Consider the following 13603-nt stretch of genomic DNA (forward strand, 5'->3'; position numbering starts at 1 on the left):
ACAATTTCCCAAAGTACTTGAGGGGGGGGAAAAAAGAAGATACTTTTACCGAAATAAAGTAGAACCTGATTTTAAAAAGTTGTTTTCACATGATCTAAAAACAGTTTCTTGTCACTTGTGACACCTGAGCCTTGAGGATCAATTAAGTTATTTATTAGGGCCTGAGCACCAAAGGTCCACAAATACTCATTCAAATGCGACCAAAATTGCCGCAGACATTCTTTGGATAGTAGATATATGTGTTTTCAAGTGGGTCTGCAGTGATATTAAATATCTACCTGTAATGTGTAGTGTATGTTAAACTTTTTCAATTATCTCCAAACTTCCCTTTTAGTGAAGTTGAATCACCATCAACAGGCCAAGGTGGAATCTGAACCATTAATAGCCTTGGTGAAGTAGAATCGTTTACCTGTTGAGTTAACCAGACTGTCAGTTGAGTCATTGCAAGCTCTGAGTGAACTCCATGATACACTTTCTCCATCCGCGTCCCATCCTCCCAAGTCATGATTTGTCATGTCACATGCATGTCGTCCAAAAAGTGACCCACATTTTTTTTTTTTCGTATATAGTACAGAGTATAAAAATGTAGCTTTATTATAGGCACACCCACTTTAATCAATCATTGCCAAATTGTGGGCATCAACTGAGACGTGACCCTCGATCATGTGACCCGAATTTGGTACGAATCTGTGTAGCGGATAACGAGATATAAGCCTTCTGTATTTGTAGCGCCCCCTAGAGTCAAAACATCTTGAGACTGCTCACCGAAGCTTCGATCGAGAAAAAAAAAAAAAAAAAAAAGATGAAAAAAGGCACTGTCTAAAGATGGATTTGACATTAAAACAGTATTTGACAGTAACAGTGTTATTGCTATATTATTTGTACTATTTTTTAAAAATTATTTCAATAATACAGGTAGGCCTATATCCCACGAGCGCGTGGGTCTGTGGGCTGGACTGACCAAACTTTTAACGCGGTTCTCAGTTGGGGTTTAAAACAGTTTTATTTAACACATTTTAAAGGCAGCAAATCTGATGGAAAAGTTGTTTTGGTTTGTTTGCCTTTAATACTTTTTGTTTTGTTGTTGCTGTAGATGCTGCTGCTGTGAGCAAATAAAGACTCAAATTGAAACACAAAAATTAAAAATAAGTCAACTGTGTTTTTGTCAATTCCAGTAAAATCCACAGAGCATTTAGTGTAATTCAACAACAAATGGAAAGAACAAGTTCATGTGATCTGACCTTACCTTCATTTGCAGATGGACTTACCTGAAGGGACGTCGACTGATGGTGGAACTTTTCTAAATCTACAAAAGCTTTGCTCATGTTTACCATTTTATCTTCTCCTTGACGTTACCTCGGTGAAAGAGGCCATGGGGATTTGGGTTTACATTTCATACGCAGGAGTGTCAGTAGACGACAGAAAGATTCATCTGCGACAATCAAAACGGTGGCAAGAATATAGGAACTATAGTAAAACCCCAATTTAATTTATTTTCAGTGTGGTGGGGCGAAGCCATCTACATAACCACATCCCACATGACGGCAGAATAGATGGTGTTTCTCTTCAATGTGATAAAGAAGCGTTTTTCAAAAAGTCGTAATCTGACATGGAAAGAAAATGACACATTTTTCCCGTCAGTTAATTTTTTTTTTTTTTTTCACAGCATTTGCAGAAATATTTTTTTAATTCAACCCTTTCGTTTAACTTTTGGTAAAATGTCATGGTTTAGTCAGATGGTCAGCAGCTTAAGGACATGTCATACCTTTCAGCTACATCAACCGACCTTGAAATGAATGAATGAAATTAACTAAAAGCCAAACGCTGAGCGAGAAGAATGAAAAGACACTGAAAAATTTAATTATTAAATGGACTCAAAAGAATTTGTGTGACTGTACAAATAACAACTCAATAATTGGCCTGTCTTTGTAGCATTTGTGTACAAAAGAGGTTCCTATTTTTTTTTAACTACGTGGGGCTGATCGGCTCTAAAACAATAGCTCTCCTTGTGGAAGGTTTCACATTCAATCTAAATCAAATCTAAAACGGCAAATCTTGACTTTAGATATCTTCTCTATCAATCAATGAATTATTTGAATAAAAGAGTGAAGAGCTGAACTATTAAAATGACTAACACTCAAAATATATTCAGTTTGAGTTGGAAGATCAGAAAACCGGGTAACATCGACATGTTAGAAGTTGAAAGCAGCAGATTTTGGGGGGGAATTTTTCCTTGAGTAAATATTGAAATTATAAATCTATGTTCAAATTGATTTCTGTCTAGTTTTTTTCACTTTCAAAGGGCGCATTATACTGTTTGGTAAATGTGCTGTATCCCCTGACGGGCGTCCTGATCGTGCCCGATGAAAAGAAGACGAGCAGAAACGTTTACTTTGTTAGTATTCATAATAGTTTGTATACACAATGTATAGGAGCACCAATAAAAAAACATCTTTTTTTCCGAAACCTTTTTCCGACATTTTTTAAAAAGCCACAGATTTTTTTTTTTCTACAGAAAGCAAAGAAAGCTCTGTACATGAACAAGCAACAACAAAATTCCTCATCATGAGCTGCGAGGTAAACAACTCGGCCGCTCGATTCATATCATCTCTGAAGCAAAAAAAAAAAACAAAACATAAAAAACAAGACCAGCTGCCTGCTGCTTACCTAGGACACTACGTTACACAAACAGCTTTTGATATTTAAAACACAAGATATGTAAGAAATGTACTTTCCAAAAATTGTGAAAAAGTGCAATACAGGTTCAACTGTTTACAACTCAATAGATAATTTCCCAAATGGAGTCCGGTCCTTTTTCTCCCCCCCTTTGTTTTCAATCATTTTTTCCCCCCCCCCAAACTCATTCCTTGTTTGTATCCATAGTTAAAATCTCTTACAGTTATATTGACATTCATGATGATGTACATTTATGAGAAACATGGTATTCACAAAAGTAGAGCAAATTACTATGATTGCAAATGACAAATTTCTTTGGGTAAGAGGGTAATGAAAAACTAGTTTCTCAGATGAAATTTTTTTTTCCTTTTTTTAAATTTTTTTTAACATCGGATTTACAAGCGTCTTGTTTTTTTTTGTTGTTTTTTTTTTCTTCTTCATACAAAATCTACCATGTAAAAAAAAAAAAATCTGGGAGTCCCCTTCAAAAGGCCAACATCTTTGCATCTTATAAGATTTGTAAAAGAACCACGGTGTGGCGTCTGATGAAGAGCAGCAAGGGGGGAAAAAAAACAAAACAGCAAACACACTCCGCTGCAGGAAAATGCACACGTGGTTCAGCAGTACGGACGTCTGCAAACCAAACACTGTTTTGTTATTTTTGGAAGCGGCGCACACATTCAATCGAACTTCTCGTATAAAAGATAACTCGTCTGCTGTAGTTGATTGATTTGTTTTTTTTTTTTCTTTTAGGAGGAGTCGGGGAGGTCGGGGGAGGGAGGGGGAAGGGGGGGGTCAGCGCCCTGAGTCCTAGGTACCCCTGACCTGTGAGGAGATACTGTCAAGCCCCACAGGACGATGTAGAAGCTGCCACGGAAGCGAGTGACAGCACGACGCACGACCAACATACAAACACGTTGGTAAGGCTTTTAAAACGGAGCTCCCACAACGAACAAAAGACTGGAAAAAAAACAAAAAAAACAATTTTTTTTAATGTACAAGGGGGGGCGGGGGCAACACAATGCCAGAGAAGAATGTACTGTAGAAACACGTCAGGCTTCTCTCACCTGTTGATATGAAAACTGAGTTTCTGGACTCATTTGTAATCCCACTTTCATCCCAAATAATAATAATGAAACAATGGGAAACATCAAAAGAATGAGGCAGTTTAAAAAAACAACAACAACAACAACAACAAAAAAACACAACATATGTACATGTTTATAAGGATATGTGTGTAAAAAAAAAAAATAATAATAATAATAATACAATAACAGAAAATAATAAAAAGTCATGGCACAATATATGACAAGGGGATAAAAGCAAAATCAAAACAAAACGTCGGAATAATGTAGGCTTGTAAAGGGGGGCTGATATCCAATGTTCACTTCACTGAAACGGCCCAATAGATATACAAAATGCACAAAGAAAACACGAATCAAACAAACACTGTGTAGACTGTGCTGCACGAGCACCAACATCAAAAACCAGCATATTTTTGGACTTTCTCCTTTTGACTTGACACTGAATCAACTGTCTCGAGCGAGCGTTCGGCACAAAAAAACCTACCGTACGGATTTCTGCTGAGGAAAAAATTCACAATCTTCCGGTTGAGAAGCGACCCATGTTTAAAAGTTCATTGTCTCTGAGAATGGTTCTTCATATAAAGATGAAGTGTCTCACTTTTTCTTCCCTCTCATGGCAATCTCCTTCCTGAGACTGAGCAAGGTAAGCCGAAAAAAAGTTCCTAAAAGTTTCAGTCTGGAGTTTTTTTGTTTTTTTTTCTCTGCGGGGACGACGTGAGTTTATTTTCAGGGCACCAGAAGCCATTTTGTGTCCATCGGCCTCTGGGCTCCAAAAAGGTTTATGTTTCGGGCGTATTTGTTTGACTTTAGAGAGCGTGTTGTCTTTCTGAACGTGTGTGTGTGTGTGTGTGTGTGTGTGTGTGTGTGTGTGTGTGTGTGTGTGTGTGTGTGTGTGTGGCGACGCAGGAGGTGTGTCCGTGTGCGTGTCGGTGGGAGTGCATGCTCATGGCGCTGTGGTGATGGCGTTCAGGTCCTTCATCAGGCCCTCGAGGTGGGCCATCTCCTCGGTCAGCTCGTCGGGCTCGTAGCTCTGAGGGAGAGGAACAGGGTTACTGCGGGGGGCGGGGGAGGGGCAGGGGGGAGGGAGGCAAGCACCTGGGAGGAGGGAAGGAAGAGAGGAGAGGAGGAGAGGAGGAGAGGGTCAGTCAGGGATCTTCCACAGAGGACAGGGTGGGGGTGGGGAGGGGGTAGTCGTATGGGTGGGGTGATGCGAGCTTTTGGGGGAAGGGGGAGGAGGGGAGGGGGGGGATGGGTCAATGGGACTGAAGCGTTATAAATGACAACAAACAGAAAGAGGCAGCAGACGAAGCCAAAGAGAAGCCGACGGACGGCCAAACAGCCAATCAGGGAGCGGACATGGAGAAAAAGATTCAATGGTGAAAATAAAAAATAAAAAAATCATTCCAGTTATGGGTTTTGTTAAGATCAGTTGTTAAAAGTTAAAATGAATTGATCAAAAGGCAGCCGGACACGCCACAAAAATAAAAAATTAAATGGTGAGATTGAAGTTGGAAAGAATAAAAAAAGAGAGAAAGAACAAACAGAAAATGTGGTTAAAACCAATGTCCACCTGTACAATCCAGTGCCCAAAGAAAACCTGACATGGATTTTGAAAGGAATGTGTGACTGGTAACATTTTTTATTTAAAAAAGACAAGATTTAATAAAATATTCACAGGCCCTGAAACAAGACTGCGTTGCTACAAGCAGCCAGTGTGGGGCGCTATACTCACGCTGTCTACGTCTTCGAGCATCTTGCTGGTCTCGGGCACGTCGGGGGCGTTGGGCACGTTGACTATCATCGGTGTTCGCGTCCTTCCTAGCGTTCCGATGGAGGCTGTTTTCACGACGTGGGGGTGAGTGGGAGGCCCTGACACAGGAAAACACAAACGTACGACAGTCAGCGAAGGCAACACGCACCTGCATGAAAAAGGTCGCTGACGACAAATGAAACCTGCAAGTGCGGCTGAACCTCAAGGTCACATTTTTGCGCATCTTTTGAGGAAAACTCGGGAGGAAAAGTTGCCTCTGACGAATCTGAGGTGAACAACCCGGATGACAGTCTGCCAATCTTGTTTTCTGCGCGTTCGTGCTGCAGCTCACCGGTCTGAGCGAGGAGGGGAGTGCTGGGCAGGGCGGGCGACTCGTATGACGGATGGCCGGAGGCGGGGATGGCGGGCACGGCGAAGCTCTTGAGCGGGTGGGCGTGGGCGTGCGGGTGGGCCGAGCGGTGCGGCGGCAGGTTGCTGGAGTAGCTGGGCTCCTCCTCCGTGGTGGTGGAGCCGTGGTAGCTGCCCTCGGGGTCGGCCAGGATCTCCGAGGGGCAGGAGGCCTGGGAGGAGGTGGCGGCCGGAGGGAGGGGCTCCGAGCTGGGGGTGTTCCTCACCGACTCTGGAGAGGAGGAGGCGGGAGGAGAGATGATGAGCAAGGGCGGCTCGCACGATTAAAACTCGATTTCACGAGTCAGTGATTGCCAACCAGCTTCATACAGTCTTTATACATATTTAGTAAATTAGCGTCTCATGTACCGGACTGTAAAACAGATTATTAACCTCTCTGATTCTGACAAACTCCCTACAGCCACGCTGTAATAAGTAAAATGGCTTTTTTCATTGGAGCCCAAAACGTTGTTTTTTTTTCTGTGATCGATTGAACTGATGAACAGAAAGTTGTCAACATATTTGATAATTAATCATTAAAGCCATTTTCTAAGCCAATAATTTAATATTTCAGCTTCTCAGATGTGGATATTTGTTAATTTTGTTAGTACAATGCGACAGCAAACTGAAGAAGTTTGAGTTTTGGAGTCTCGTTTGGACAAAATAAATAAATCTTAACTGTAAATTCACCAACTTGAGCATTTTACACTTTTTTTGTATCGTGGAATCATATAAAGGCACAACGATGGATTCATAAAAAATAATTTTGATATTAAAAACAGCCAATTGGTTAGTGTGAGTTTCACTTTCAGGATGTGGTGTTTACATTTCACAGTATCTCAGCTTCTAAAGGAGAACGACAGGTTTATCAAAACCAAGATAAGACCTTCTCCAGGTTTCTGAATCCAGAATAAAATGTTTACATGTGCAACACATAATCAGGACAGTTTGAATATTCGATCAGAACCGGGACACCGTGCATCTAAAACACTGATCAGGAGCACAACTGTTAAAAAAATTCAGGCAGGGATCAAACATTATGTAGTCGACATATCAAAAGCCAAAGCATTTATAATATAATGATGCAAAGAAAATTTAAAGAAAGCAAATTGTAATATTTTAGAAGTTGCAACCAGCAAACAGTAGTTCGCTTTCTGTTTACTTAAAAAAAATAATTACAAAATGATTTAATGATAAAAAGAATAATAATAATAATAATCCATTCTTTTCATCAACTGAACAATCAGTTAAAATTAGAAACAGTTCAGCTGATCTTGCAATAAAACTCAACAATCAAACAGCAAAATCTTTAATTCAGTACAATGTCTGACCGTATTTCTGCCAAGAAAGTTTAGATTATTGTGGTAAAAGTTGAGGTGAGTAAAATAAATTAAAAAAAAGAAATGATATAATTTCATCAGGTAGGCGGGGCAGAGAAGAACGGTTAGTAAACTACAACATGAACGTAGCGAGACGGCGGCGGCATGTGAATGAAGAAGGGAATGACAAATCAGTGAGTGAATGAATATGAATCGGGTCAAGAGTGCCCCGTCCTCCTCTGTGCTCCTCCAGCCGTCCAGCAGGTGGCGGTGTCTCACCTGCAGAGTCCACCCTGTCTAGATGGGAGATGGGGGTGGCGCAGGCGTGCGGGCGGGGGTGCCCGCCGCCGTGGTGGTAGAGGTAGCTGCGTGTCGGCGACGCCAGGCTGCCCATGTGATAATGGTGGTGATGGTTATCGAGGGAATGGATGGGGTGAGCACTAATCACAGCTGTGAATGGAAATGGACATGGATAGATACACACAAACAAACAAACACACACACACACACACACACACACACACACACACACACACACACACACACACACACACACACACACACACACACACACACACACACACACACACACAGAATGAGATGTTTAACCAGCTGGAATAATGATAACGGGTGTGGAAGTACTACTAATGATATACACACATGCTTTTTATTTTTATATAAACACACTTGAATATTCTCTGTTGTCACTCAGTAATCAAATTTAGGAAAAAAAAAAAATCCAGAAAACAAACAATATATATTTTATGAGAAGCATGAAATGGATTTCACAACTCCATGAGGTGTTTTTTGAAAATTAGCAATTTGTTTAAGCCTTTGTGCTCTAATTTCCAAATCTTCTGAGGCGACTTTCTACATCGACTCCTCACAACTTTTGGATTATGACAAGCTCACTTATCAGACCATTTGGAAACACGCACACTCTCACGCACACTCTCTCACACACACACACACACACACTTACGCTGAGGCGGCTGTGCGTCAAAAGGCATCATCATTTTAGGCCTCATCCCTCGTCGGCCTGCTAGTGTAGACATGCTGTCCTCTGATTCGTGGCCTAAAAGGTACGGTGGAAACCAGCCAATCAGAAAGAGCTTCTACTCTACTGTTTTTGTGTGAACGATCCATCAGGATTATTTATACAAATTTGGGGTTGTAGATGTGTCTGTAAAACTCAGCCTTTTCTTGTGATGAACTAATGATTAAGTTGTAGTATTGGCAGTGTGTGCTTGCGGCATCATGACAGGAAATGGGTAATATGTAGCACGTATGAAAAGCATGAAATGTTTAGCATGACGATAACAGACACGTGTTGACTTGTGAAACATAATCGCCATCTCAGTTCGTCCAGGACTCCACCAGGTGAACTCCTGGAAGTGAACCTGAGGCTCATTTCCTGCCTAAAAATCAACTGTTTTCTTAGTCAAACTCTGAAAATGTAAAAAAAAAAAAAAAAAGAAGAAGAAAAAAGTTAACCCTTTGCTTTATGTTAGTATGCATTTAAGCACAGGCAGCAAGGGGGGGGGGGACATTTCACTTTAATTTTTTTCCCAAAACATTCAGTTTTACGTCTTCCCCCCCCCCCCCCCCCCCTTGGGCAAGACTGACCACGGTAGGAGTTGCGCCTCTGCTGCAGGTGGGGGTTGCTTTCCAGGCCGCTGTCAGCCGGCGTGATGTCCTGCGACGTGCGGGGGATGGGCGTCTCGGTCATGACCGGGTTGGGATCCGGCGACTTGTCCATGGGTTTGAGCTCCAGCCTCTCGTGGTGAATCCAAAGATCAGGTGGCTTCAGGTCTTTGGCGTTTCCTTTGTATTTGTGGGAGCCGTTGGAGGACTTGGAGGCAGCCCGTTTTCTGCCGGAGAAAACACGGAGGTAAATTTATACAGAGAAGCTGGTGAAGTGGTAAAGACGCACAGGGCCGAGCTGCAGATTAGTAAAACAGAGTTAGGAGATGTGATTTAATAAGGAGCACGAAAAAGAGGACAAAGCAGGAACAGGTACGATTGAGCTTCCTACTTTTTCTGGTGGGACGTGGTGCGCCGTGTGCACAGGAAGGCCCCCACTACCACCACGATGATGGTGAAGGCTCCCACTGAGATAATGATGACAATGACCAGGATGTGATTTTCACCGCCTACGACCCCTGATTTACCTCGAGAGGAGAAAAGATGGATTAGACATTTATAAATACATCTTTAAAAGACACAGGTGATTCATCTTACAGGTGAGGATGCCACATGTTGAAGTACAGCAACAACATGGACCCAATGAGCTCAATTTTTAGATTTCAAAATGAACCCGGAGAACAAAAAACCCAATTTTACTTTCTGGGCACAATCTGAACCTCGTGGCAGATTAAACGGAGGAATTAGTTCAATGAATTTGCATGTGTTTGTGTCGGTATAGACTTTTTTTTTTAAACATCAAATACTGCATCATGATGGAAGTATTCACTTTATGGACAAAATAACAAAAGTATGAGTAAAATCTATAGTTTATGGTTACTGCTGAAGGTTCGACAGCATGAAGATGCTCTTCACCACCAACTAGTGTTTACTCTTTAGTCAACGATTATTTCTAAGAGTTATAAAGCTTGTGGGAAACTTAAGAAGGCTCCTAAAATGGATTTTATGATCACCTCAGCATGACAAGTCTTTTGGGAGATAGGGGTCAGATAATGATTGTACTTGTTTTAGTGTCCGACAGCTGAACAGGACCATCAAAGGAGGCGAGTGGGATTAAAATTTACCAAGTGGCGTTCCAGGGTCCTGAGGATGCTGGTTTCCTGAAGGACCGATCTTTGTTGGAATATTTGAGGCTGATACGAAAGGGAAAAAAATAAGTGAAAAACTGTGATTTCAATGGTCTCTTTTACTTATCTGAAAATTTATATTAGTACAAATAGATTTTGCCAGTCACACAACTCAAGTTTTCATCAGCCCGGAAAATGGAAATCCATAGAAAGAGAAACATGAGGTGCAGTCAGCAGTGATAAAGTGTGGAGAGGGAGTTTACCTTGGTCATTAGCCATTTTGTCAGAGGACTCAGCTTAACAGGCCAAAGGAGAGCAGGGAGGGAGAGACAATAAAACAGCAAAAAACTGGTTAGCTGAAAAGAGCGGCGAGGGAGACAGAACCAAAGCGAGAGATGGGGGAGGAGGGGAGGAGGAGGAGGAGGAAGAGGAGAGGGGCAAAACTAGAAGAATGAAAAACAGTGAGAAAACCAAACAGCTGCCAAACAGAGTGTTACAGACACAGCCAAGCTGACATTAAGAGCAAAGCATCTAAGTAACAATTACTATCCCAAACATTAAGATCTCATGACAAAAAAAAATGTTTCAAGGATGCGGCCCTATTAAAACGTTCAGCTGAAATTAAAATAAGTTGTATGTAGCACCATCAAATTTAATCTAAAATGTTTTGGGTTTTTTTTACATTTAGAGTCTGATGCCAATTAGCCAGATCAGACTTAGCAGTAATTGGGTCATCCTAAACCAATCAACAAGGCTTGGGAAACGTCCCTGTCTCAGTTCAGGAGGAATTTTCTCACAGTAACTTCAGCAGGACAATTTGTCGCAAGTGTTAAGTAGAAAATGTATTTAAGTCAAGACTGGCACATCGTATGATCTGTTGAAAGTTTAGGGAAAACCCAACCTACAAGAACAGTACTATTCTAGCGGTATTGCAAGATTTTGTTTTGTGAGATTAATAATTTAATGATACAAACTGTTTACAGGATAAAAAAAAAAAAAAAAAAAAGAGAGACATTCATTGTATCTGTGAAAATCCTGAAGCTGCAATGGTGGATTGTTGGACGCTTGAGGGCAGAATAACTTCACGAGTAACAAACCCAAAGCCCTGACATGGTGTGTATGATACACATCCACATCCACCGCTGGTCTAAAATTTGATTTAGGATACATATGAAAACTACATAACCAAACACAGCGTGGGGCCCGAGATATTTTCTAAATATAATCAACTCCAGGACGCTGTTTCCCATCTCCGTCTCTAGCCCGTCATGGAAACTTACTCTTTGGAGTGCGGAAATGTACGGCCTCAGACATGGGGCCCATTCCCTTGGAGTTTCGGGCCTGGATCTTAAAGTAGTAGGTGGTGTCCAGCGTCAGCTCCTGGATCTGGTGAGTCAGCCGGTTTCCCACCACCGGCTCAATAACCCAGTCGTGGACCTCAGCGTTTACATCTGTGCTGTAGTAGATGATGTAGCCTGCAAAGAGAGACCACAAACTCTCTGTAAATCAGCAGCTTTAATTCTGCGCAAAAACAAGATGAAATACAACGTTTTGCCTGAAACTTGACTTTACGCACAACCGGAGTCATGTATTACACCATGTACTGGATTATACTTTGCATAATTCATTGCAAAACATCTCTTTTTAACACAAACATTTACGTCTACAGTGCGGCGATCAAATGCGGTTCTCCACCGCAAGAAAGAAGTGTGAAAAAGCACATTTTCTTTGAACATTTGAAACACGTATTCCCTCCGAGTAGATCAATCCTCCACCTCAATGTGATTTCATTCTTCAGAATTTAGTGCAGAGTTGCTACAAAGACGTCTCGATGTTCAAAATGAAGTCAAAAATCTGACAGAAATCTGTGAGACCGCAAAACGTGCAACGCGCAGTAGAGACTTTGAGACTCACCAGTGATTTTTCCGTTGGCCTCGGAGGGCGGCTGCCAGTTGACAATTATGGTGCGAGGTTTGTTCTCTTTGCTCACCACAGTCACGTCTTTCGGGGAGGAGCTGGGAACTGTGACGGGGGATTGAGAAAGGACGTTCGTTGGGATGATGAAGAGGTGAACTCAAGAGTCGTGGTGGACTAACCACTAACCTTTACTGGAGGACGTGAGCAAACTGTGTGTGCACCTTTGCATTTGTGTGTGTTCCTCGTGTGCTATGTACACTATATAAACTATATATGTGTGTGTGTGTGTGTGTGTGTGTTTGTTTGTTTTTATGACCTTGCAGATACCATCCACTTGCTTAGTTGTGAGACAAATCCCTGGCTGGGCTGAAAACCCCCCGCCCCGACTGTACACCTCTTTTTTTTTTTTTTTAGAAAAGTAACAAAAAGTTGGACTTCTTGTTAAAACCCCAATAAATATCTGTTTATGGAGGAGAGTTAGTTTTTAGTTTTAATGTCAGGTCATTTTGAAGTTCATTTTAGTTTTAATGTCAGGTTGTTGTTGTTTAGCTCAGCAGTTACTCTTTATAATGAAGCATTGGCCACAGCCTGCTTGCACATTTTTATTATCTATTAGGTATGTGTTTGAGGGTTGTATGTTTTTAGCACAGGTTGGAAGATAGATTTTAAAATGCCTACATAGTGGCGTGATGACACAACAAGTAACTTTAACACCGATACGGTCAAACAGTTTCGATCAAGCTGACTCGGGTCATTTATTGTCATATTACAGATATTGTGCCAAAGGTAACACAAACTTGTGTCCACCCAAATTTAAAGTGAGAAGTTGTTAAAGGAACGATAAACCACATTTTGTTCTACTATCTTAAACCCATAACAGAACCGGGTCTATTGTAATTAATTAATGAATTTCAGATGAGTCTGATTGTGTATTTTTGCATTAGTCCAACTTACTGTCAGTGAACAGCAGAGCAGAGCTGCAAATTATCTTCTGCAATCACCAAATTTGCTGCAGGTTCTTTCAATTTGACTTGTGGTTCATGTGAGATCTATAGAAATAAATACCTGTGATATTTGGTTTATATTATACTGTGCAGTCACAGCTTGACTTTCCTCAGGTGTGTCTCCTCCTTCCATTTAGACTGCAAAAAGTCAAACGTTACTCCCAGCCAGCCAGGGGCTCGTCACACTGCAGGTGTTGTTGTCGTTGTTGTTTATGTCTTTGGGAGGTTGTACATCGTGTGTGTTTATGCACAACTATCGGTGTGTTTGTGTGTGTGGGGCTCCTACTGGTCTCGAAGGTGGTGCCCTGCGCTGTCATGCTCCACGTGCTGCTGCGGCGGCCTTTGGTCACCATGACGGAGAACTCGTACAGCGTGTTGGGCTTCAGACCCGTCACCATGTGGTTCAGGCTGGTGGTGTTGGCCATCTGGAGAGAGACGGGCAAACACACACGCACAACAAACAATGAACAAGAATTCAGTTTGTTTGACGGGGGAGATCCATGACAATCGACTAATATTAGAATATCTAAAGGGATAAACCCCTAAAAACTCATCTCTGCTCATCACAAATACATATTTTGTCCAAAAAGATGGCTGTAACTCGACAAGTTTTGTCACTTGATCAAAATCAGCACCCGAGTTGAGTTGAACATGGTTTTGTGAGCAGCGGTCC

General features: G+C 41.7%; 1 protein-coding gene across 4 annotated transcripts in view; it reads right to left on the reverse strand.

The window, feature by feature from the left end:
* Positions 1-3082: 3082 nt before the first annotated feature.
* neo1a (neogenin 1a) overlaps positions 3083-13603 on the reverse strand; it is a 151332-nt gene continuing 140811 nt past the window's right edge. For 2 of the 4 annotated variants that reach the window (XM_069705597.1, XM_069705594.1), the window contains exons 18-29: positions 13217-13355; positions 11924-12031; positions 11290-11484; positions 10273-10305; positions 10007-10075; positions 9274-9409; positions 8865-9109; positions 8221-8313; positions 7518-7688; positions 5864-6151; positions 5494-5630; positions 3083-4791 (exon numbers count right to left, since the gene is read on the reverse strand). In XM_069705597.1, the coding sequence (XP_069561698.1) occupies positions 4705-4791; positions 5494-5630; positions 5864-6151; positions 7518-7688; positions 8221-8313; positions 8865-9109; positions 9274-9409; positions 10007-10075; positions 10273-10305; positions 11290-11484; positions 11924-12031; positions 13217-13355 (1701 nt within the window). In that variant the 3' untranslated portion in view covers positions 3083-4704. Of the gene's footprint in view, positions 4857-5493; positions 5631-5863; positions 6152-7517; positions 7689-8220; positions 8314-8864; positions 9110-9273; positions 9410-10006; positions 10076-10272; positions 10306-11289; positions 11485-11923; positions 12032-13216; positions 13356-13603 lie in introns of all 4 variants that reach the window. The other 2 variants (XM_069705596.1, XM_069705598.1) reach the window with 2 other exon arrangements.

Source organism: Brachyistius frenatus, unplaced genomic scaffold (assembly GCF_029030835.1).
Source record: "Brachyistius frenatus isolate BFR_SWC_R1_liver_20210118 unplaced genomic scaffold, ASM2903083v1 Contig_58, whole genome shotgun sequence".
In the NCBI taxonomy this organism is placed as follows: domain Eukaryota; kingdom Metazoa; phylum Chordata; class Actinopteri; family Embiotocidae; genus Brachyistius; species Brachyistius frenatus.